The sequence below is a fragment of the Natator depressus genome, chromosome 5, assembly GCF_965152275.1.
Source record: "Natator depressus isolate rNatDep1 chromosome 5, rNatDep2.hap1, whole genome shotgun sequence".
Classification (NCBI taxonomy): domain Eukaryota; kingdom Metazoa; phylum Chordata; order Testudines; family Cheloniidae; genus Natator; species Natator depressus.
In genome coordinates, this window is record NC_134238.1 from 90623303 (window position 1) to 90648614 (window position 25312).

Genomic DNA, 25312 nt, shown 5'->3' on the forward strand with positions numbered 1-25312 from the left:
GAACATTATGATCTAATTCTGGGAACTAAACAGGGCATGACTGAGGGTGAACTGTTCTTTACGCAAAGCCTGACATATCCGAGAGGAAATTGATAATTTACCTTAAGCTTTAGCTGGACTTACTTTTATCATAGTGTTCTTAGAAACTTTACAACAATAGCAAATATAGCTATGTTTTTATGCATAAAGTTTTATCTACAAAGAAGTTTGTCCTCCTGTCAACCAAAAGGGTCTAATTCTTCTCTTACTTACACTGTTGCAAATCAGGAGTAACTCTACTGAATAAAAGGAGTTATAATGATGTAAAATTTGGGTGAGGTCAGGTTAAGCCACAAATTGTTAAATCATTGACATTCCCACTAGTTTTACATTAAATGCTTACATTATGCAAGATACTAAATGCTCTCAACACCTATTGATTTCCCTGGCAGCACAATCTCAAAGTGAGTCCCTGGGTGATTATGTGCACCATTTCTGTGAATAAGTACAATTTAGATGTCCCCCCTTCCTACAAAATAGAGATGGTATAATATATATGTACCCAACACAAGAGAAAAAGTCCTGATACTCCGGCAAATTGACAAAAAGCAGCCACAATTCTGTATATTATATGCAGTGTTGTTGTAGCCATGTTGGTCCCAGGGTATTATAGAGACTAGGTGGGTGATATTAAAAGAAGTTGGTCCAATAAAATATATTACTTCGCCCACCTTCTCTCTCTATATCAGAAGTTCTCAAACTGTAGTCCGTGGTCCGCGAGCTCCATTCAGGTGGTCTGCAGATACTTCCCTCTAAGGTGTGTGCCTGGGCAGCCGCACACGAGAGAATGAAGGGCCACCCACTTAATTAGTAGAGCTGCGCAGGCGTGGCTCCACTAATTAAGTGCCTGGACCCTGGAAAAGACGCATGTAAGGTGAGGTGGTGGCCTTGCGGGGGGAATAGGAGGTAGGTGGGAGGGGGCAGTGGGGTGAAAAGAGGGGGGTGGGGGGAATTTGGGATGTGCAGGGCTGCGGTGGCCAGAGAAAGAGGTGACTTTCCCCAGCTCCAGGGCTGTGGCTGCCAGGGAGAGACCCCCCCTCCTTCCCACCCAAGCTTGGGGGCTGCCGCAGCAGGGGAGAGACCCCCCACTCCTTCCCAACCCCAGCTCGGGCGCTACCGCAGCGGGGGAGAGAGGGCACATCCATCGAATTAGAAAGATAAAACTACTGATATTAAAATATGAGTTGTGTGCTTTTATTTGTAGAACAAAAAATGTTAATTATTAAGGTTTTTTTATATAGTGCTTTTATCCAAAGCACTTTGCAATAGTTAGCTAATGGTACAAACAACATCTGGAAACATCATTAAGTGGTCCGCTGAGACCCTCAGCAATTTTCAGGTGGTCGGCGAAAAAAAAGTTTGAGAACCACTGCTCTATACTGTGTTATATGCAGTGTAGTTGTAGCCATGTCAGCCCCAGGATATTAGAGAGACAGGGTGGGTGAGGTAATAGCTTTTATTGTACCAACTTCTGTTAGTGAGGGAGACATGCTTTTGAGTCACACAGAGCTCTTTGGGTCTGGGAAAGATATTCAAAAAAAATCTCAGCTCAATACAATATGGAACAGATTGTTTAGCATAAGTAGCTAGCACATATTTTTAAAATCTGGTCGGCATGTTGGAAAGTTTTGCCCATTCTCCACCCCCATCTACCTGGACAAGGGAGGGGGCAGGAAGTATTGAAAGCACAATCCCTGTTCTCCCTATTAGTCTGCAGCAGGGGAGCAAGGAAAGGTTTCTTAATCCTTCTTACACTGCAGTGTAGCAACACAGGATAGCTCACCACTCTGTGTCATCCACAAATGTTATCCGCAGTTATTCTATATTTATTTCCAGATCATTGATGAAAGTGTTGAATAGCATCAGGCCTATTACTGATCCCTTCAGAACACACTAGAAACCTCCCCATTGGATGATGAGTCCCCACTGACAACTAGTTTTTGAGATCTGTCACTTAGCCAATTCTTTATCCAGTGAATGCGTGCTCTATTGATACTGTATAGTACTGTTTTTTAAATCAGAATACCATGTGGTACTAACTCAAAAGTCTTACAAAAGTCTACTACATCTATGCACTTACCTTTATCAACCAAACTTATACTGTCATCGAAGAAGGAAGTCAAGACCTGTTTTCCATATTGACTGGTATTAATTATATTCCTTTCCCTTAATTCTTTCATTATTCTGCATGGGATTGATGTCATCGTAACCAGCCTTACTTGCTTGGGCATCCCACTTGCCCTTTTTGAAAATTAGCACTTTTCTAGTCTTCTGGACTTTCCCTGGTATTCCAAAATGTTTTTTAAAATTTAAATCAGTGGGCCAGAGATCTCCTTAGCCAGCTGTTATAGGACTGTTGGATACAAGTTATTCAGTCCTGCTGATTTAAAAATGTTTATTTCCAGTAGCTATTGTCTAACATACTTCTCCATTACAAATGGTCTGGAAAGTATTTTGTAATCCTTATATGATATTGATAAATTAACCTTTTATTTTTCCAAATACAAAACAGAAATATTTATTGAACACATCTCTTTTCTGCATCATCATAATAGTTTTACCATCTCCATCTAGAAATGGGCCTATCCCATTGCTAGAATTTCTCATGACACAGGGGCTCATTCATAGTTCACTACACTATGTCAGCAACTCCTATCTCCTGTCTGACCTGTCAAACTCACTACACCTAACATGTTGCTGTCATAGTATTTTTTTTATGAAGAGTTTCTTGTAAAGTATCAAATGGAAGCTGGGAAAACTTGGGTCATTAATATCATTGTGAAACCTATATATTAACACTACCTGAGGAATTATGGATACTTATTGGTGTTATGTTTTAAAATCTGTAGCCAAACAAAGAGAGAAACAGGTTTTCAAGACAGGAAGGAAGGTAGTTATCTCCCTGTCTCTCATGTAAATTAGGTATTGGGAAACCAACACAAAGGAAGATGCATTGGCATGCAAGTCAACAGGAAAAGCCAGGTTGACTGAAGAATGTGAAATCAGCATGGAAAGACTGAGATTAAAGCTACAGGGGGTTGGCTTGTCTGTGGGGGGACAAAACAATGAGTTTTGGGGAAATATAAGGTGAAGCAAAAAGACGTTTTGTTATCCATCACTGACGGAACGAAGAGGTCAGTGCCTTTTGTATCCATGAATGGTGGATCTCCAGCCATGTGGGTTGGTAATGTTGAGAGGTGGCTTTAGGTGAGAAAATGCCTTAGGCAAGGATTGCAGCCTGTTACGTTTTAGTCACTAGAAAGCATATTATACTTCTGTTTTATTTGTAACTATTTTCTGTTTCTGTTGTCTTTACTTAGTATCACTTAAATCTGTTCACTTGTAATAAACTTATTCTTGGTTCTACTATAAGTTCATCCCATTGCTGTTATATTACAATGGGACTCCTTGCCTGCGCTAACAGTCTAGTGTGTATACTCTGGAGATAGTGGACTTGGTAATTTCTGTGAGTGTCCAGTGACACTGGATACTGCAGAACACTCTTCCGGGTGGTTTGGGAACTGGTTTGCACCAAGAAAAGCAGAGTAAGGGCTGGCAGAGTCTAAGGAGTTTATTTGGCTGACTAATAAACTGGCGTGGCAGGGAGTTGTCACTCAGTTTGGCAGCAGCAAATCTCGCTTTTGCTAAGGCAGAGGGTAACAAGGTGACTTGCAGTTCTCGATGCACCCAAGTTAAACTTCTTAATGTCCTTAGTGCTGCTAGCCATAGATTTTTCTCTGTTGTCTTTGGCTTCCCTTGGCAACTTTCTGCACCTCATAACTTCCAATGTATATCAGTTGCTATTTATATCTTCCTTTTTCCTTTTGTTATATATTACTTTTTTATTTCTAATTGCTGCCTTTGCCACTGAATCAGGATGGGCTTTTAGTCAAAGTGGCCTCTTTCTTGACTGAGGGATTGTGGCTTTCTGGCCATCTGATAAACTCTTCTTAAATAACTCTAAATTTTTATTCACATTGTTCTGTCTGTCTAAATCTTTCCTCCCAATCAATTTTGCTCATAATTTTTCTCAGTTTTGGGAAATTAGTCCTTTTGAAGCATAAAGTATATATGAATGACTGGTTGGGCATGTCTTCTGTTTGCACAGGTCATGATGACTTTCCCAAGGCAACAACCAATGTCTAGTCCAGTCATTAATTCATGTTTATCTGTCATAATGAGGTCCAAGATAGTTACCTCATGTCAAGTGCACTCCTTCTGCGTTAGAAAATTATCTATAAATTTTAGAACATCTAATGAGGATTTACTGGTAGCTGCATGAGTCCTCCATCATACATCTCCCAAATTGAAGTCTCCGATAACAACACAATTTTTTCCCACACATTTACAGATAAGTGCTTAAAGGGTAACTCATCCTTTGGCTTGATGTGATGGTCTGTAACATGACAGTTTTCCCTCTTAGGCTATGAGGCCTATTGAAAAGCCTGCTGTGTCCACACTGTGGTGTGTAGCTATATGGCAGTGGCGAGAAAGCACGGAAAAGCTTCAACGGCTGCTTGCTGCTGGAGCTTTTCCCTGGCTTGAGGAAAGGCTCGGGCGGAGGGCCGGGGGTGATGTGGAGGGGAAAAGCTCCAGTAGTTGGGAGCTGGTGGAGCTTGTCCTGGCTGCCTCCCCAGCTGCCAGAACCTCTCCCTGCAGTAGGGCAGGGGTCCATCAGTGAGCAGCTGGCAGAGCCTTTCTCTGCTGCCTCCCACCGACTGGACCATTCCCTTGCTGGGGAAGTCTTTTCCTGCAGAGGATACTACACTGCTAAGCACTGTAGACTGGAGGCATAGTCTGAGTGAGTGTCGAGAGCGAAGGGTATATTCTCGCATACATACCCACACCCTGCAGGGCATGATTCACCGGCAACCCAGCTATTTATATCTGTGCTGTGGGTGCCACTGGGATATGTACTCTGCACGCGACCATTAGTCGATTACATCAGATCCTCTAAGAGAGGATGATGAGAATTCTTTATACCTAGCACAGATTTTAAGAAGTTCTGGTTAAGTTTTGCAGTATCTGCTGCTGTCACTAGCACGGGGTGCTTAGAAATCGTTAGATTTTAACTAGAGTTGGGGAGAAAAAGCCTGGAAAACTGGAACAGATTAAAGCAATATAGGTATGTTAATTCAAATAAGAAAATGGATAGCCCTGGCAGAGTAATTGAAAGTTACAGCTCATGCAGTTGTGGTCTAATAATCACATAGCTCATAGCTAGTGAGCTGCACTAATTACTGGATATATCTTGCAAGGTGCTGAGTGCCCTTAGCACCCCAGACAAGATGCTCAGTACCTTGCAGAATCAGCCCTTCTATACCAAATCCAGGAAGATTTAGGGTGGAAACCTGGTACGACCAGGATTTCGTATTTAGGAGCAGATTCTCAGTTGCTGTAGAACCTGCCCTACGTCTATTGAGTATAATGAAGCCAGTGACATCAACAAAACTATGCCAGTTTACATCAGCTGAGAATCTGTACCTCAGTCTTTACTCAGGCAAAACTATCAGTGACTTCAGGATTTGAGCCTATTTCTCTGCATTTTAAAAGCCAATTATGCCATTTTAAAAATGAAATTTTTTAATTTTAAAATTTTAAAAACGAAAGGCTCCAGGCTAGCAATGATTATTCTTTGACTTCATAGCTACCTGAAAGTGTGGGCTATGTCAATATCACGGTTATGACTAGTATTTACTAATGCTCCCACATCTCATGCTGACAAAATAAATCTCTGAAAGTTATAGTAACATTTAAATGCTTTTATAGAAAATACACACAAGGGAAAAACATGTTGACACCTCCACAGTAAGCTTTTCTAGGAATATTTCAAAACAATCCATGTTAAATGTCAGTGCAATGTTTTCAGATTTTTTTTCTTCACTAGAAAATATTCAGGAAGCATATATGATGGAATCTCCTTTATTTGGAAGAGCACTGGCTTTGTAATCACTTGATATAAAAATACATTTTGCATTTTCAGTTCATATCATGGCTTTTTGAAAGCTGCACTTTCACGATGGATACATTAGTGAAAACATTATGCAAACATACCCTGAAATTGAATTATCCAAATGAGATCAATCAATAATTTATATTCTACCATGTTAATCAAAACAATAGACAATGAATATGGGCTTGTATTTTGTGTTTGATCATTTTGGTAATCTGGCTCTCTTTTTCCAGGGAGGGAGATTCAGATTGTAGACTGCCATTGCTTGAACGATGAGTGGCTGATCCAGCTGGGACTACACCATCCCCAGTGTTTCACTCTTTACCATTGCCATGATGAAACACAGAGCATTACTCATAAGGGGTTAATGAAGTTCTTTCAGCACTGCAGAGACTCTCTTAAGGTAATGTCATCCTATGTTTAGAATACAGCTTTACTTTCTGAGACATTTAGTATGAAGCAATACTAATATATTTCAGATTTCTAAACGTGTCCACAGATTTCTAAACATGTGCTCTGTCATATGCACAAAAACTATAAAAGTAGCATCCCAGTAAAGAAGTATTTCATTCAACTGTCTGCTTTTCTTACCAACTTTTCACAGTATTTTTAAAATGTCATGCTTATCATGATGACCAGTAGCGTGTCCTTGATTCTCTGTGCTTCCCCCATCTGTCTGTTGTACCATTCATTTCTCATCTTATTCTTCATTTGTAAGGTCTCTCACCAAAGGCTCTTCAGCAAAGAAAGCAGTCATGGGATAAGAGGGAAGGTCCTCTCATGGATAAGTAACTGGTTAAAAGTCAGGAAACAAAGGGTAGGAATAAAAGGTCAGTTTTCACAATGGACAAGGATCTGTACCGGAACCAGTTCTGTTCAACATATTCATTAAATGCTCTGGAAAAAGGGATAAACAGTGAGGTGGCTAAATTTGCAGCTGACACAAAATTATTCAGGTTTGTAACTCTTTGCAGTCAATTTTGGACTTAATTAAGGGATCTCACAAAACTGGGAGACTGGGTTACAAAATGGCAGATGAAAGTAGTGCACATTGGAAACCATAATCCCAACTATACATACAAAATGATCGGGTCTAAATTAGATGTTACTACTCAAGAAAGAGATTGGAGTCATCATGGACAGTTCTCTGAAAACATCCACTTGGTGTGCTGCAGCAGTTAAATAAGCTAACAATGTTAAAAATCATTAGTAAAGTGTTAGATAATAAGTATGGATACAGTTTTGTCATGGTAAAATTAGGCAAAATTTATGGAATAGTCATGGTAAAAATGTACAAAATGGTCACGACAACAAAAATATGTAACAATTTAATAATAAAATATTACAGTGTAACATTTACACAAAAACAAACAACATTAATGCAATATTTTTCATTTCCTTGTCAAAGTAACTGTTTCAAAATTATATATGCATATTGTGCAATAATTTTTCAAACAAAAATAATGAAAAACTACAAAAGTAACTAATTCTTTTTAGTAAAGTCCCTTTTGCTAAAATGGTAGAGTGACTAGAGTGAAATCCCTGCAAGCTGCATGGACACTTTTAAAAGACACCATAATAGAGGCCCAACTTAAATTAAATTAAAAAACACAGTAAAAGAACTAAAAAAGAGCCACCGTGGCTTAACAACCATGTAAAAAAGCAGTGAGAGATAAAAAGGCATCTTTTAAAAAGTGGAAGTCAAATCCTAGCGAGGTAAATAGAAAGGAGCATAAACACTGCCAAATTAGGTATAAAACTGTAATAAGAAAAGCCAAAAAGGAGTTTGAAGAACAGCTAGCCAAAAACTCAAAAGGTAATAACAAAATGTTTTTTAAGTACATAAGAAGCCTGAATCCTGCTAAACAACCAGTGGGGCCCCTGGACGATCGAGATACAAAAGGAGCACTTAAAGACGATAAAGTCATTGCGGAGAAACTAAATGAATTCTTTGCTTCAGTCTTCACGGCTGAGGATGTTAGGGAGATTCCCAAACCTGAGCCATCTTTTGTAGATGACAAATCTGAGGAATTATCACAGATTGAAGCAAAGAATTCTAGAGGAGGTTTTGGAATTAATTGAGAAACTTAACAGTAACAAGTCACCGGGACCAGATGGCATTCACCCAAGAGTTCTAAAAGAACTCAAATGTGAAATTGCGGAACTATTAACTATGGTTTGTAACCTGTCCACATAAATCAGCTTCTGTACCCAATGACTGGATGATAGGTAATGTCACGCCAATATTTAAGAAGGGCTCTAGTGGTGATCCCGGCAATTACAGACCGGTAAGTCTAACGTCAGTACCGGGCAAATTAGTTGAAACAATAGTAAAGAATAAAAATGACACATAGAAGAACATAAATTGTTGGGCAAAAGTCAACATGATTTCTATAAAGGGAAATCATGTCTTACTAATGTATTAGAGTTCTTTGAAAGGGTCAACAAACATGTGGACAAGGGGAATCCAGTGGACATAGTGTACTTAGATTTCCAGAAAGCCTTTGACAAGGTCCCTCACCAAAGGCTCTTATGTAAATTAAGTTGTCATGGGATAAGAGGGAAGATCCTTTCATGATTGAGAACTGGTTAAAAGACAGGGAACAAAGGGTAGGAATAAATGTCAAATTTTCAGAATGGAGAGGGGTAACTATTGGTGTGCTGCAAGGATCAGTCCTAGGATCAATCCTATTCAACTTATTCATGATCTGGAGAAAGGGGTAAACAGTGAGGTGGCAAAGTTTGCAGATTATACTAAACTGCTCAAGATAGTTAAGACCAAAGCAGACTGTGAAGAACTTCAAAAAGATCTCACAAAACTGAGTGATTGGGCAACAAAATGGCAAATGAAATGTAATGTGGATAAATGTAAAGTAATGCACATTGGAAAAAATAACCCCAATTATACATACAATACGATGGGGGGCTAATTTAGCTACTGCTAATCAGGAAAGAGATCTTGGAGTCATCATGGATAGTTCTCTGAAGTCGTTCATGCAGTGTGCAGCGGCAGTCAAAAAAGCAAACAGGATGTTAGGAATCATTAAAAAAGGGATAGAGAATAAGATGGAGAATATCTTATTGCCCTTATATAAATCCATGGTACGCCCACATCTTGATTACTGCGTACAGATGTGGTCTCCTTATCTCAAAAAAGATACACTGGCATTAGAAAAGGTTCAGAGAAGGGCAACTAAAATGATTAGGGGTTTGGAACGGGTCCCATATGTGGAGAGAATAAAGAGGGTAGGACTTTTAAGCTTGGAAAAGAGGAGACTAAGGGGGGATATGTTCACGATTCAGGGTGCAAACTCTTTTAGAGCCTCGAGTTCAATAGCTGCTTCATATTGGCAAAGATCAACAATCTCTTGAACACTTGAACTACTGCTATGACCATTCTCTTTTGTAAAAAATGAAACGTAATCCTCAGCGTGTTCAGTGTGATAAAGAGCTGCATTGAACTAGGTGTTCCATCTGGTTATTATGGGGACTATTGTTGGGATCGAAGGACTGTTCCCTCTTTCTGTTAGAAACATACAGGGCAGGCAGCGAAAGCACGTTTTACAGCCACAACGAATTCATTTACTTTCAAAAGTGTCTTCCTCTACAGACTGCCCACAAAGATAAGCAAATGTGCCATGCATGTAAGGTGTGCAGCTTTTAAAAACAAAGTTTTCAAACCTCGATCCCAAGCTTTCCTCATGTACATGGCATTATTGGTCACAAATGCAGTGTTACGGTCAAATGGTAGGGCAGATTTTTCAACTGTTTCCCATATAGCTTTGTGGACAGTTTTAAAATTGACAGCTTCCAAAACTTCACAGTATAACAAAAAAACCCCAGCTTGTGTTTCACTTGCATCAGAAGTGCCTGCATTGTCACTGCTTGTTGGGATGGGGCGGCGGTGGCAAGAATGTTAAGCACATACCTTGTCTTCAGCATCGGTAGTTTCATCTGCCTCAATGCTAATTCCTTCACAGGACTGCAACTTTTCCTTTAATTCTTCAATATAACAGTCAAACACTTTGGAAGGTAACATTTTCTAAGTGATCTGCATTTGGTATAACACCTACCTTGGTCTCTAAAAACCATCTCAGTTTTGGATTGTCAAGGGTATGCAGGGGTATATTTACACCAGGGAGTGTTAATTTGAACACTTTATTTCTCCTGTAAAGCTGCTCCTCTGTGTTGGTATTAAACCGCTCTGTAACTGTTTTCCGCTTTTTAAAATTTCTATCTGCATTCATTTTTAATGCCTTTCATTTGTGCTTATGAGTTGCACTTTCAAGATGCTTATCACAGCTAGTGTTACTTATAAAATCAACATGTACATTGCATGATGTAGAAAACAACTTTTCTTCACTTTCATAGAATGTTTTAGGATACTGCTCTGCTTGCTGCCTAGCACTTAATTTTGTCATTTCGCTCAATTTTTTTTGTTTGCTGTTTTTCTCTGTCTTCTTTCAAATTAATTCCTGTAATCCCTTCTTTTACAAGATGTGTGACGCTTAGGTATGAAATTTGACAAAGGCCGCATGATGTAACATCCTTAGTTACTGTTGCTAGGTGAGTGACTGTAAACAAAGTGAGAAGTGGTGAATGGAAACAAACATTAGCAAGTTTATTTCATTTCTTCTTTTTTTACTGTGACAAAGTTCCTCCGCTACCTTGGTGGGTCCTGTGCTTATTGGCGGATTTTGTTTGCCTCAGAGATTCACAGTAGCCCTCAGTTTCGCCACTTTCGTGGCTCAAATCTGCCGTTCACTCAGATAACCTCATCACTGGCCAGCATGGGGAAAAGGAAGGAGAACAATCCCCACAGTCTCTGTTGGTCCACCTAGTGGGTCGGGGGACAGGCCAGGGACCTTCCCCTCTGGTGGGACCCACAGTCCAAGTCAACTCCTCCGGTATCCAATAGGGAGTTGGGGGGATGGGGGGAACCTGGACCCGCCCTCTACTCTGGGTTCCAGCCCAGGGCCCTGTGGATCACAGCTGTCTATAGTATTCTGTGTAACACCTGTGTGACAGCTACAACTCCCTGGGCTACTTCCCCATGGCCTCCTCCCAACACCTTCTGTATCCTCACCACAGGACCTTCCTCATGATGCCAGATAGCATTTGTACTCCTCAGTCGTCCAGCAGCACGCCCTCTCACTCTCAGCTCCTTGCACGCACCTCACTAACTGGAGTTTCAGAGTAGCAGCCATGTTAGTCTGTATTCGTAAAAAGAAAAGGAGTACTTGTGGCACCTTAGAGACTAACAAATTTATTTGAGCATAAGCTTTCGTGAGCTATAGCTCACTTCATCGGATGCATTCAGTGGAAAATACAGTGGGAGCTTTATATACATAGAGAACATGAAACAATGGGTGTTACCATACACACTGCAACAAGAGAGTGATCACTTAAGGTGAGCTATTACCAGCAGGAGAGTGTGTGTGTGGGGGGAACCTTTTGTAGTGATAATCAAGGTGGGCCATTTCCAGCAGTTGACAAGAACGTCTGAGGAACAGTGTAGGGTGGAGGGGGGGAATAAACATGGGGAAATAATTTTACTTTGTGTAATGACCCATCCACTCCCAGTCTCTGTTCAAGCCTAAGTTAATTGTATCCAGTTTGCAAATTAATTCCAATTCAGCAGTCTCTCGTTGGAGTCTGTTTCTGAAGTTTTTTTGTTGAAGAATTGCAACTTTTAGGTCTGTAATGGAGTGACCAAAGAGATTGAAGTGTTCTCCAACCGGTTTTTGAATGTTATAATTCTTGACGTCTGATTTGTGTCCATTTATTCTTTTAAGTAGAGACTGTCCAGTTTGACCAATGTACATGGCAGAGGGGCATTGCTGGCACATGATGGCATATATCACATTGGTAGATGTGCAGGTGAAGAGCCTCTGATAGTGTGGCTGATGTGATTAGGCGCTATGATGATGTCCCCTGAATAGATATGTGGACACAGTTGGCAACAGGCTTTGTTGCAAGGATAGGTTCCTGGGTTAGTGGTTCTGTTGTGTGGTGTGTGTTTGCTGGTGAGTATTTGCTTCAGGTTGGGGCCTGTCTGTAAGCAAGGACTGGCCTGTCTCCCAAGATCTGTGAGAGTGATGGGTCGTCCTTCAGGATAGGTTGTAGATCCTTGATGATGCGTTGGAGAGGTTTTAGTTGGGGGCTGAAGGTGACGGGTAGTGGCGTTCTGTTATTTTCTTTGTTGGGCCTGTCCTGTAGTAGGTGACTTCTGGGTGCTCTTCTGGCTCTGTCAATCTGTTTCTTCACTTCATCAGGTGGGTATTGTAGTTGTAAGAATGCTTGATAGAGATCTTGTAGGTGTTTGTCTCTGTCTGAGGGGTTGGAGCAAATGCGGTTGTATTGTAGAGCTTGGCTGTAGACAGTGGATCGTGTGGTGTGGTCTGGATGAAAGCTGGAGGCATGTAGGTAGGAATAGCGGTCAGTAGGTTTCCGGTATAGGGTGGTGTTTATGTGACCATCGCTTATTAGCACCGTAGTGTCCAGGAAGTGGATCTCTTGTGTGGACTGGACCAGGCTGAGGTTGATGGTGGGATGGAAATTGTTGAAATCATGGTGGAATTCCTCAAGGGCTTCTTTTCCATGGGTCCAGATGATGAAGATGTCATCAATGTAGCGCAAGTAGAGTAGGGGCATTAGGGGACGAGAGCTGAGGAAGCGTTGTTCTAAGTCAGCCATAAAAATGGCCTGTATTTTCCACTCCATGCATCTGATGAAGTGGGTTCTAGCCCACGAAAGCTTATGCCCAAATAAATTTGTTAGTCTCTACGGTGCCACAAGGACTGCTTGTTGTTTTCTCTCATTCTAGCTGTCATTAGTGATCTAATTGTTCAGTGTGTATTGGTATACAGATTCAGTTAAATAGTGGATTTCAAATTTTGTCAGAAATGTATTTGAGAACTTTCATTTTAAAAATAGAATACTAGGCCTGTGGAAATAAAAAAAAAATAAAACAAATGTTATCATCAAGGTATTAAAAAGCCCCAGGTGCAGTGCTTTCACATCCTGTTGATCCTTATTGTAGTTCATAAACATCTGTACTGTTCTCCTAAGCATAATGAATCAAAATCTGCTTTCAGTTACACCAGTCTAAATCCCTAGGCGCTCTACTGATGGCTTTGCACTAGTGTAACTGAGTAGAATTTGACCCAATATTTTGAACTTTCCCTCTTTCCTCTCCCAGCACCTGTAAGAGCAACTTGTAATAGTCATCGGGGTCACAGGATTCAGGAAATAAGTAGATTAGTTGGATATCTTTTGAATACTTCAGATTATTTGACTGCCTTTTGTTTGCAAAACTCACTTTGTGATATCCTTCTATCATGGCATGTAATTGCGCAGTTCTGTATCACATGCCTAGCTATTCAAACTGAATAAAAGCCTTTCAATTCAAAACATTTTAACTACGCATTTAAAATACTCTGACTAGAAAGTCTACCACTTGTCCGTAGCAACTTATTTAACAAACAAGTTGCAGGTTTCATTGTTTAGTCCATTAACTTTCTCAAGAGCTGCAGTGGTGAATCATGCCCTAAAGTGCAACTTCCCTTAACTATATTGGAATCATCTTACCTTTTAGGGCACTAATATTGTGGCTCCTTATGTAACTCTGAGCTCACTCTCAACTTTGAGCATCTTCAAGGATTAGACCATATGTGACATTACCATTTAAATAACCCCTAGATGTTACGGGTTTTTGGCTGGACAACAGAATATTTGTCTGGTACATGACAGAGGGGGAAGTGTAGTACACTGGGGGTGAGGGAGAAACAGCTTTTATTCATGTGACCAATATCAAATCCAGAATAACCAAAGCATTACATTGATTTTTTCCCACTTATGTAAACACTATCTATCAGTGCCTTCAGTACAAATGAATTTTCCTAGGCCAAATAATCTCTTCCCATAGCAGTATTCACTGGACAGGGGGAGGAAATCTCTGCAAAGATGCATTCTTGGTGATCCAGTTCTGTGCAGTGTGGATGGGAAGCGTTGTGCCCCCCGTGGAATAAGCTGCATGGATAAACTTATGTATTCCCAGGAATATCTGTGGAATATGGAGTAAATACAGTGCATATCCCTACAGATTACCTGGTAATTGTATTTAATTGCCATTTAATGTATGCCCTTGTTTAAGGATGAACTCTGTAGGAAAGTTCTTGGGTTTTTTCCTGCTTGTTTTTTATATTAGAAATATCATGTGCTGGAGTCACTTGTTTTGCTGAAGGACCTTCTGGAAGACTAGGGAATTAAGTGGGATAGTGATATCACCAGATGTGTTGAAACTTTCCCAACCCTCAGTTTAGGGGAGATTGGAGTTCTCACAGAGACAGCTTTTATCCCAGCTGTTTAATGTTAGGAGCTAGAGTTAAAGAAGTTTTAATTAAAACAAAACTTTAAGAGAAGTCTGACTCAATGTCCCCTCCTTCCCTCATCTAAGTCATGGGAAAGCTGCAGCTCAGGTTTCAACCTAATGTGATGTCACTGTTCTTTTCCAGTTCTTCAGGAACAAAGGGTCCTTCAGAAAAACAGGAAAATCAAGGTCTGATGTTTCTGTTTATACAAACAAGCTGTAACAAATCCCTGAACAAAATCCTTTTGTTTGGAAAAACACTAAGGGCTTGTCTACATGAACAGTTAGTTCATGACAAGTTGAGATGTGAATATACCCTCACTAGCCTGAGGAGGACTAACTCTCCATATGGATCCCTCTGACATGCATTAACGCTCTTTGATCTAGTTGAAAGCTCTTTGATCTAGTCCTCTTTGAAACAGGCTAGATCACTGCACATTAACGAATTGTTAATGCATATCGGCATGATTTACATGACAGCTAGTCTGCAGCAGGCTAGTGTGGGGTGGATTTACACTCTTGCTTGCAGCAGACTAAATGTGTGTGTAGACAAGCCCTGAGACTTGAATTTTCAAAGGAGTTTAAGGGTATTTGGTGCTGAAATCCCACTAGAATTCAATGGCAGTTTGGCAGCTAACTTTCTTAGGTTCCTTTGAAAATTCCAGCCTAAGATTGACATTATGCATTATAAAGGAGAAAAAAAGGAGAAGTAGAGAGTACAAACTTTTTGTTTGCTGTTTGTTTTATTTTGTAGTTCACCTTTGAACCACAAAATAAGATGTATTTACAATGTAATTAACAGTACTTAACCTGTAAACATCAAGTATGTATGTATCCAACCTGTAAACAAGAATGTGACTCAAATGGTCAACAGTTGCCGTACTGATAGTTTTACATTACTTTTGTGCCCTGTAAATTAAACCATAATTGCATAGTCTAGAATATACTGGTTCTGATATTCATCAATGACAATAAGATCAGTGGTAGTAAGAAAATGTTTATTAGATTTTGATTTGCCAATAAATAGTTAAATTCTAATTCATAATGGTTTATGGCCAAGATTACAGCAGCTTTATGTAAGGGGACTGTTGTCCCCTTACTAAAACTCAGTGAGGGGGGTTTGGTTGCTAGCTCCCAGTACCAAAAGAAAGGGGAAGGGTCGATGGGAAATCAGGAACCTCAGACTGACTGTCCCCAGGAACAATGGGGAGAGGCCAATGCTCCAGGTCAGCCTGATTGACAGGGCGGGCAGGCTAATCAGAAGGCCAGCATGAGTCCTGTCCTCCGTGTGAGCTGGAATTGCCTGAGTCAGACAGAGTGGGGCTGAGCTAAGGAGAAAGAAGGGGCCCAAGCTGAGCTGAGGAGCAGATCCTGTGCTGGGAGCAGAGCTGCAGCCACAGAGCCAGAGACATAGCCCAGGGAGAGCAGATCCTGTGCTGAGAGGAGGGCTGGAGCCACAGAGCCAGAGGGGTCAAAGAAGCAGCCCAGGGGGCTGGAGGCAGAGCAGCAGCATCACTGCTGAGGCAGAGTGGAGCCGAAGCTAGAACAGTGGAGCTGGAGCTGGAGCTGGAGCTGGAGCAGTCTGGAGCCGGGTGCGGTGAGCAACTGGGGCCAGCCAAGGGGAGACCCTGGGCAAAGGGCCCAGCGCAGAAAGACACCCCCAGCCAAGGGTCCTTGTAGGCCAGACTGGGAGGGGGTTCTTAACCTGACGGGGGTCTGATGCTGGGCAGAAGGGTCCCACCACCCAAAGCCTGGAGGTGTGTGGTCACCACCAGAGCAAGTGTCCAACCCACAGCATTCCTGCAGCACAGCCAGGGCCTGAGAAGGAGGCCTGGGACCTACAAGGAACAAACTGTGAACTGCCCTGATGTTCCAGAGACACTGTTTGTAATGTTCCCTGCCGCAGAGCGGGGTGATGTGTTTTCCTTTAACCTTTCCCATTTTTCCTTATTCTTTTTTAAATTAATTGCTGATTAAATAAATTGTATTTGCTTTAAATTGTACGAAATGATCAGTGGGTCAGGGAAGTGTCCAGTGCAGAGAGAGTACCCCAGAGTGGGGACACCCTAGCCCCTGTCCTAGGTGACCACAGCAAGGTTGGGGGTTGAGCCCCCCAGGAATCCTGGACCCAGCCTTGTTGGCGTTACGAGGACTCTGCCAGACAGGAGAGTGGAAGGGGAGTCCTCGAGGGCAGGCAGGCCTCTGGGTAAAGAAGTGGGAGCGAGGACTCAGATCCTTCTGCTAGCCCATTTCACCGGGGTAGTGCAGAAGCCAGGAAAGTTCCCCACAATAGCAGGACCATTCCCTCGCTTACATTTACCACAGCCATGTGTGGTAGTACAAAAGGAGTCACATAGGCTTTTAAAAGGGGACGACTACTTCAAATACTAGGAAGCTGTAATAGGCTTATAGTATTTGTATTCATTCTGTAAAGTAAGAATCTGACATCTACTTTCCTCAGGTTGGAATGTTTGACGTCCTAGTTGGTTAGATTTCTGTTCTGTTGGTTTAGTAATACTCCATCTTTAACACATTGGAATAATGATCGTTTTTAGTATTTGTATAGTGCTTTACATTGTAAAAGCAGTCTACAAACATCAATTAATCTACACAATGTCCTTGTAAAGTATTATCTCAGTTTTATAGTGGAGACATAGAGGTAAAATGACTTGTATGAGGCCAAACAGTGGTCCTGATTCTTCTCACAATTGTAATTCTATTGACTTTAGTGTGGAGTGTAACTCTACCAACTTCAGTGGAGTTACTCCTAATTTACACCACTGTAAGTGGTAGGAGAATCAAACTCAAAGAATGAGTGGCAGAGCCAGGATTAGGCTCTCCCCATTGTTCCTGGGGACAGTCAGTCTGAGGTTCCTGATTTCCCATCGATGCTTCCCCTTTCTTTTGGTACTGGGAGCTAGCAACCAAACCCCCCTCACTGAGTTCACTGGTTCACTTGGCTCCTAGTCTGAAGACCCATCGAAGTCCCAAATGCTTGGAAGTGGGACTAATAAAAATGGGTATCTACAGGAATTAATGTCTAAATGCCATAATTTGCACTGAAGATTAATAAAACTTTGGGGCCAAAGTTTAAAAACCCATCTCCAATGTTGCAAGTGCAATCAGTTGATAATGCAAATAATTGAGAGTGCAAATTATGGCTTTTAGGCATCTAATTGCATGATTTGCTGGTGCAGTCAGATAACTTCACATTTGAATGCCATAATTAGTACTTGCAATTGATTACTCTCACAAAATTAGTGTCAGGATTGAAGCCCCTTTTAAACTTTGGTCCATCAATTTACAAATTATTCAATATGTTGGTATTGAGGTACTGCCTAGGTCACTTTGCAGTTGTCATCAAAGAATACAAAATACATACCTCTATTGAAGTTTCCGTACAGTGATATGTTTAACGACACAATTCGAAAAAACCCCACATCCTGGAACTATGCTTGGCAAGGTGTCACCATGCCTCTGTGGGTCAAAACTGAGAATACCAAATTCATGACAAACTGCTGAGAAATAGGGCAGACACACCCAAAACTGATGGTTATTCTTTCATGAGATAAACCAAACCAGCAACAGAAGTAAACTTCTGTCTCATCACACTGGCTAACAAGAAGTCAGACATGCAGCCTCCTTCGAGATTCCAGTCCTGGATTCAGTACCTAGACACTAGACTTAATGATGAGTGGTTATTTAAAACCAATTCATCAAACAAAAGGTTCTTCTGATCCTAAAGGACCAGCTACATACCGGGGTCAATATATAACTCATATCTTACCCAATAATCATGCTGTTGCCAATCCTTTAATATCTAATATCTAAAGGTTTAGTTCTAAAAAGAAAGAAAGAAAGGTGAGAGTTAAAATTGGTTAAAGGAATCAAATACATACAACAATTGCAAAGTTCTTGGTTCAGGCTTGTAGCAGTGATGGAATAAACTGCTGGTTTATGTCAAGTCTCTGGTTGCTTCCAAATCATTGGAAGGTCCTCAGTCCCTTGGTTAGAATGCTCCCATTAGTACAAGTCCATAGTCCAGGAAAGAGGCAAAATGGAGGGCCTTCCAGGGCCTTTTATAGCTTCTGCCAATCTTTCCTCATAGGTCATGTTTTCTAGACCTTTAATCATTTTTGTTGCTCTTCTCTGGACTTTTTCCAGTTTGTCCACATCTTTCCTGAAATGTGGCACATAGAGCTGGCCACAATACTCCAGCTGAGGCCTAATCAGCACGGAGTAGAGTGGAAGAACTACTTCTTGTGTCTTGCTTACAATGCTCCTGCTTGTGATCCACTATGACCCCCAGATCACTTTCTGCAGTACTTCTTCCTATGCAGTGCAACTGATTGTTCCTTCTTAAGTGGAGTACTTTGCATTTGTCCTTATTGAATTTCATCCTGTTTACTTTAGATCATTACTTTAGACCAGTTTGTCCAGATCATTTTGAATTTTACTCCTATCTTCCAAAGCACTTGCAACCCCTTCCAGCTTGGTATCATCTGCAAATGTTATAAGTGTACTCTCTATGCCATTATATAAATCATTGATGAAGATATTGAACAGAACCAGACCCAGACCTGATCCCTGTGGGACCCCACTCGTTATGCCTTTCTAGCTTGACTGTGAACCACTGATAACTTCTCTCCGGAATGGTTTTCCAACCAGTTATGTACCCACCTATAGTAGCTCCATCTAGGTTGTATTTCCCTAGTTTGTTTATGAGAAGGTTATGCGAGACAGTATAAAAAGCTAATGTCAAGATATATCACATCTACCGTTTCTCCCCTATCCACAAGGCTTGTTACCCTGTCAAAGAAGGCTATTAGGTTTGTTTGGCATGATTTGTTCTTGACAAATCCATGCTGACTGTTACTTATCACCTTATTATCTTCTAGGTGTTTGCAAATTGATTGCTTAGTTATTTGCTCCATTATCTTTCTGGGTCCTGAAGTTAAGCTGACTGATCTATAATTCCCCAGGTTGTCCTTATTTTCCTTTTGTGTAGATGGACACTATATTTGCCATTTTCTAGTTCTCTGGAATCTCTCCCGTCTTCCATGACTTTTAAAAGATAATCGCAAATGGCTCAGATATCTCCTCAGTCAGCTCCTTGAGTATTCTGGGATGCATTTCATCAGGCCCTGGTGTCTTGAAGCCATCTAACGTGTCTAAGTAATTTTAACTTGTTCTTTCCCTATTTAAGCTTCTGCTCCTACCTCATTTTCACTGGCATTCACTATGTTAGGTGTCCAATCACTACTAACCTTTTTGGTGAAAACTGAAACAAAAACGTCATTTAGCACTTGTGTCATTTCCACATTTTCTGTTATTGTTTCCCCACTACCACCGCCATTACTGAGTAATGGGCCTACCCTGTCTTTGGTCTTCCTGTTGCTTCTAATGTGTTTGTAGAGCGTTTTCTTGTTACCCTTTATGTCTCTGGCTAGTTTAATCTCATTTTGTGGCTTGGTCTTTCTAATTTTGTCCCTACATACTTGTGTTATTTGTTCATAGTCATCCTTTGTAATTTGACCAATTCCCACTTTTTGTAGGACTTTTTTTTTGAGTTTCAGATCATTGAAGATCTCCTGCTTAAGCCAGGATGGTCTCTTGCCATGTTTCTTATCTTTCCTATGCAGTGGGATAGTTTGCTCTTGTGGCCTTAATAATGTCTCTTTGAAAAACTGCCAACTCTCTTGAACTGTTTTTGCCCCTTAGACTTGCTTCCCATGGGATCTGGCCTATCAACTCACTGAGTTTGCTAAAGACTGCCTTCTTGAAATCCATTATGTTTATTTTCCTCTTTTACCTCCTATCATTCCTTAGAATTGTGAACTCTACCATTTCATAATCACTTTCACCCAAGCTGCCTTCCACTTTCAAATTCTCAACTAGTTCCTCCCTATTTGTCAAAATCAAATCTAGAACAGGCTTTTCCCTAGTAGCTTTCTCCACCTTCTGAAATGAAAAAAATGGTCTCCAATACCATCCAATAACTTGTTGGATAATCTGTGCCCTGCTGTGTTATTTTCCCAAGAGATGTCTGGATAGTTGTCCCCCATCACCACTAAGTCCTGTACTTTGGATGATTGTTAGTTGTTTAAAAAAAAAAAGCCTCATCCACCTCTTCTCCGTGGTTAGGTGGTCTGTAGTAGACCCCTATTATGACATTACCCTTTTTTTTTACCTCTTTTATCCTTAACTCGAGACTTTCAACAAGTCTGTCTCCTATTTCCATCTCAATCTCAATGGTCTCTGCATTGTCTCTCTATTGACTTGGCTTGTTCCTGTACTTTGAACACCCAGCTTCGACCACTGGTTTGCATGTGGACTCTGGCTATGATACTGATTCTGGTTTGACTATGGACTCTGATCTCAGTTTTGACCCTGACCTGTCCCTGAATCTCAATTCCAATGGCATCGTTGGCCTAGTCCTGACCCTACACCCAGCTTCAACAGCCACGCCAACCACTAGGCCTGATTACTGGGAGGCAGCGCCTGACATCACTTCTCACCTCATAGGGATGTTGTGAAAATAAATAAATTAATGTTTGTGAAGCACTCATATTATAGTGATGAGAACCATAGAGAAGTTCATAAGGAAATGAATTCTGTCTTCAGAACAGGGTTTGGATAGTGTGCAGTGAATAAGGCTTGGGAGTCACACATTGAACAAGGACAAAACAAAATATTGACTATGCATCTTGTGCATTGAATGAGGCAGGAAAAATAGTATCAAACAGCTTTTTTTGGAGCTGCCTTATACTTACAGATTTAATGTACCCTATTGACTTTAGTTTAAATGAGTCAAGTTTTTCTAACATGTCTGATTATATATAAAAATCATATAGTACAACTTTATATAGTTGGGCTGTTTTTGCACCTGTTAATTATTAATGCTCTGATGATGATTTTTTAAAAATAAAAGATAAAGGAATAATAGATCTGAATAATATATTTTATAATAAAAAACACTATCTTGCTAGGATTTGATTCTATAATTGTCTTTACCAAGGGAGTCCACTTATTCCTAAAGGATGCTCAGTATTTTTGAGAGGGAAAACGAAAAATGCAAGTGAAAAATAACCACCAGAGGGAGCCCATATTACCCCATAAATATGACATAATATTTTTTATACAAGCATAGCAGAGGATATTCCATCTTTATTTCAAGATGCAAATGTATGTGGTTCTTCTTGAAAATTATTCCTAATAATTCCATGTATTTTAATTTTCTTCAGAGATAGTGAAAACTTTTAATCAGATGCAGTATATTTTTGAATGCTCATAGCAAAGAGAAGACACTTATTGAATAAAAATGCAACCCTAGTAGGTTTGGGACAGTGTAAAATCCTATCTCCAATGAAGTCTGTGGAAATTTTGCCATCATCTTCAGAGGAACCAGGATTTTACTCTCAGTGTCTTAAATGCAAGGAAATCATTTTATCCACCAGGCTACAAAATGTATAGTTTTTGCCTTGAATATTTTTTAAGAGTTTTCAGGAGTTAACAAAGAAGGTGACGATGTGAACTTTTTGTGGTTTTCAGGAATCTGCAAGGGTCACACAAAGAGTACCTATATGGTACCTACAAGAAAAAGGTGTAACAACTAGTATTTCCAGAAGGAAAGGTGCAGGCTAGAGATGAGGGGCAAGCTGCTTCTTTGAGGGAGTTGTTAGATTCGAACTTTCTATCATATGGTGATGTGGAAGCAGATAGTTAAATGAATTTAAGTCAAAGATAAATATATTTTTGGAAACCAAAAATCTAGTTAGGTCTGCTGTCTGAGTAGCAAGATGTTGCATAAGGTAGAGAATGGAGTAATATATAAGTTTCTTTTAAATATCTCATGGGATTACTCTTGCTTTACACAAATGTAAATGGGAGGATAATCAGGGCCAATGTGTCTAATGCCAATACTTTGGCCATCCTAAATTACTGATAAAACTGATGATTTAGACAATCATCATCCTTAGGGCTCTTATAGAATGACAATTTCCAGTTAAAGTCTCAGGGTAGTCATGGTAACCAGAGGAAAAAATGGAAGTGTGGATTAAAAAAATGAGGACTTGATTCTCATTCACTACTTCGCAGTGTAAAGGGGACCAGAGCAATGTAAAGGGGCCTTAGTGTGAATGAGAATCACACCTAAGTGTCATGGAAGTGGTTTGCATTGTGTATGCAAGTGTTGTATGTTCTTGTTATGCTTTTTAACATAGAGGCTATGTTTGATAACAGAGAAACATTTTAGTTACCATGCCACTGTCATGGGGTTCACTCACCAATGCGGCACCTCCTGCTGGCCATCACAGGGCTTCGCTGTGCTAGCTGGTGTGCCTTCCAGGTAAGGTTGGCAAGTTGGGTTGGATGTATTTCTGAAGGTTTCATCACATGACTCCAGGACAATCCTGAAGGGTTGGCAACCCTACCTCCTGGTGGTACCTAACCTGTCATCGTCGCCTGCAAACCTGACTCAGTCTCAGTATTGCAGCATCTTCGCCTTCACTCAGCCCTCTGGCCGTGTCACTGTCCATATTTTCCTCCTTCCTGGGGGAGGGAGGGATGGTGGGAAGATCTCAGTTCTAGAGTCTAGCCACTTCCCCAAAGCTGAGTGGGTCGGGGGGCGGGGGAGCGGCCCACCCATTACTCCGGGTCCTGGCCCAGGGATCCTGAAGCTAGCAGCATCCCGCTGCCTCTCCTTAACTTCTCACTTATGTTGCTTCAAATTCCCTGGGCCACAAGAAGATCTCAAAACCCATGACTCTGTGTGACCAGCATGGCTAAAAGGTAGAATTTGTCATACCCTATGATCGTCAAAGCTATGTGCTGCACTACACCAATGCTGCCATTGACACAACTGAAAGATTTCAGTGCTCATCTCCACCTAGGAAACTTATCCATTTTTTGAAGAATATACCGGTATCCTAGCTGCTACGGATTCATCAGACTAGTAAGAAAGGAGAGTGACTGCCATGTAGTCTTTGCTGTTCTGTTGAACTTAATGAACGGTGAGCTTGAAGTTAAGCGTGTGCCTAACTGTTGTACAGAGGCCTTAATTTTTGTGGTGATCTGTTTTAATATGGCACAAAAAGCTCATTCCTAAAAAAAAAAAAAAAAAAAAAAAAAAGGGCAGGGGGGAACAGAGAACCATGTTTTGGGACACCTAACGCATTACTGGGCAGTGTTTTGCACAGGTTGTGTCTTATTTTTGTAGTAACAATGTATTCACATCCACATAGCAATGCATATAATTATTTTAATACATTCACCAATGTGTGATCTGGTAGATATTAGGCATGTTGGTTCTGATGCATCAAAAGTCTTAATATGGGGATGGTTGTCCCCCCCCGCCACGCATTGTGATGTACTGTGGCTCATAGTTGTTAATACATCATGATTTATTTTAGTGTTTATACGTGTGATGTGTTGAGGACTATGTTGGAATTGCAAGCTATTGCTTTAAGAGCAGGGGGGAAGGGAAATGTTCCCTGGACCTGCTTGCAGACTAGAGGGTTCTAGAGCAAAGCGTACAAGCAGAGGAAGTTTGCAGACAGCCAGCTTAAAGCTGGGTGGCATGAGCTGCACCTCTCTGCCTTAGGGTGCAGCCTGTTTTTCTCTGTTTTTGGGTTTGTGTGTTATTGTTCTGAATTCTCAGAAGTAAAGTAGTGTTATGTTGTAACCTTCCAGCAAGAGAATTTGTTTTTTATTTTACTACTCTGTTTGTATGCCATGAAACATAACAATATGTAAATATTTTGTACCATAAACAGCAATTTTTTGTGTAGGGAGACCTGAGGAAAGTCCTTCACTTGGTTATAAATGGTCTGTTCTATGGTTCTAAAGAAACAAAAAACATTCTAACCATGGTATTGTATTGGTCCCTTACAAGATGGAAATGGTAAAATTGTCAGTAATAATAGGGAAGAGGCAGACGTGTTCAATAAACAATGCTATTCTGTATTTGGGAAGAAGACAGAAAATATATTCATATCATAAGATGATAATGAAACATTCCTTTCCAACAGTAACTCAGGAAGATGTTAAACAGCATCTACTAAAGTTAGACATTTTTAAATCAGCAGGTCTGAATAATTTGCATCTGAGAGTTTTAAAAGCACTGGCTTAGGAGCTATCTGGAATGTTGATGTTGATTTTTCAATAAATCTTGGAATTTGACACACATTAGATTAAAAAGATTGGATTAAAAACTGGCTAACTGACAGGTCTCAAAATGTAATTCTAAATGGAGAATCATCAAATGGTGTGGTTTTAGTGGGGTCCTGTAGGGATTGATTCTTGGCCCTACTCTAGTTAACATATTTGTCAATGACCTGGAAGAAACCCTGAAATTGTTACTGATAATTTTACAGATAAGCTTGCAAAGAGAAGGTTAAAGGATTACTTGATCACAGTCTATGTGGATACCTACACAACATTTTGAAGCCCATGGGAGTGAACCTTCCAGCCCAGGTTGACAAACTCAGGTTAGTGGGGCTCACACTGGTGCTCTAAAAATAGCTGTGTAGACAGCACTTTGAAGTTGTGGTTTGGGCTGGAGTTGGGCTCTTAAGTCCACCCCGCTCCTTCGGCTTTAGAGCCTGAGCTCTAGCCTGAGCCACAACTTTCAAGTGCTGTCTGTACGGCTATTTTTAGAGTGCTAGTGCGAGCCCCCCGAGCTCAAATCTGTTGATCCAGGCTGGGAGGCTCACTCCCCTTGGCTCCAAAATGCTGAGTAGACATATCCTATAAGGGCCTACCTGGGGAATAAAACTTTGGTAATGGGCTCTTCAATTTAGCAGACACAGATATAACAAGATCCAATGACTGAAAGGTGAAGCTAGACGAATTCAGACTGGAAATAAGATGCATATTTTTAACAGTGAGGGTCTTAGCCACTGGAACAATTTACCCAGGATGGTGGTGGATTCTCCATCACTGGACATTTT

General features: G+C 40.7%; 1 protein-coding gene across 1 annotated transcript in view; it reads left to right on the forward strand.

Moving 5' to 3' along the window:
• Positions 1-25312, forward strand: part of LOC141987959 (uncharacterized) — a 113841-nt gene that overhangs the window by 44890 nt on the left and 43639 nt on the right. The window contains exon 8 of the mRNA XM_074953789.1: positions 6226-6395. Coding sequence (XP_074809890.1) covers positions 6226-6395 — 170 coding nt within the window. The remainder of the gene's footprint in view (positions 1-6225; positions 6396-25312) is intronic.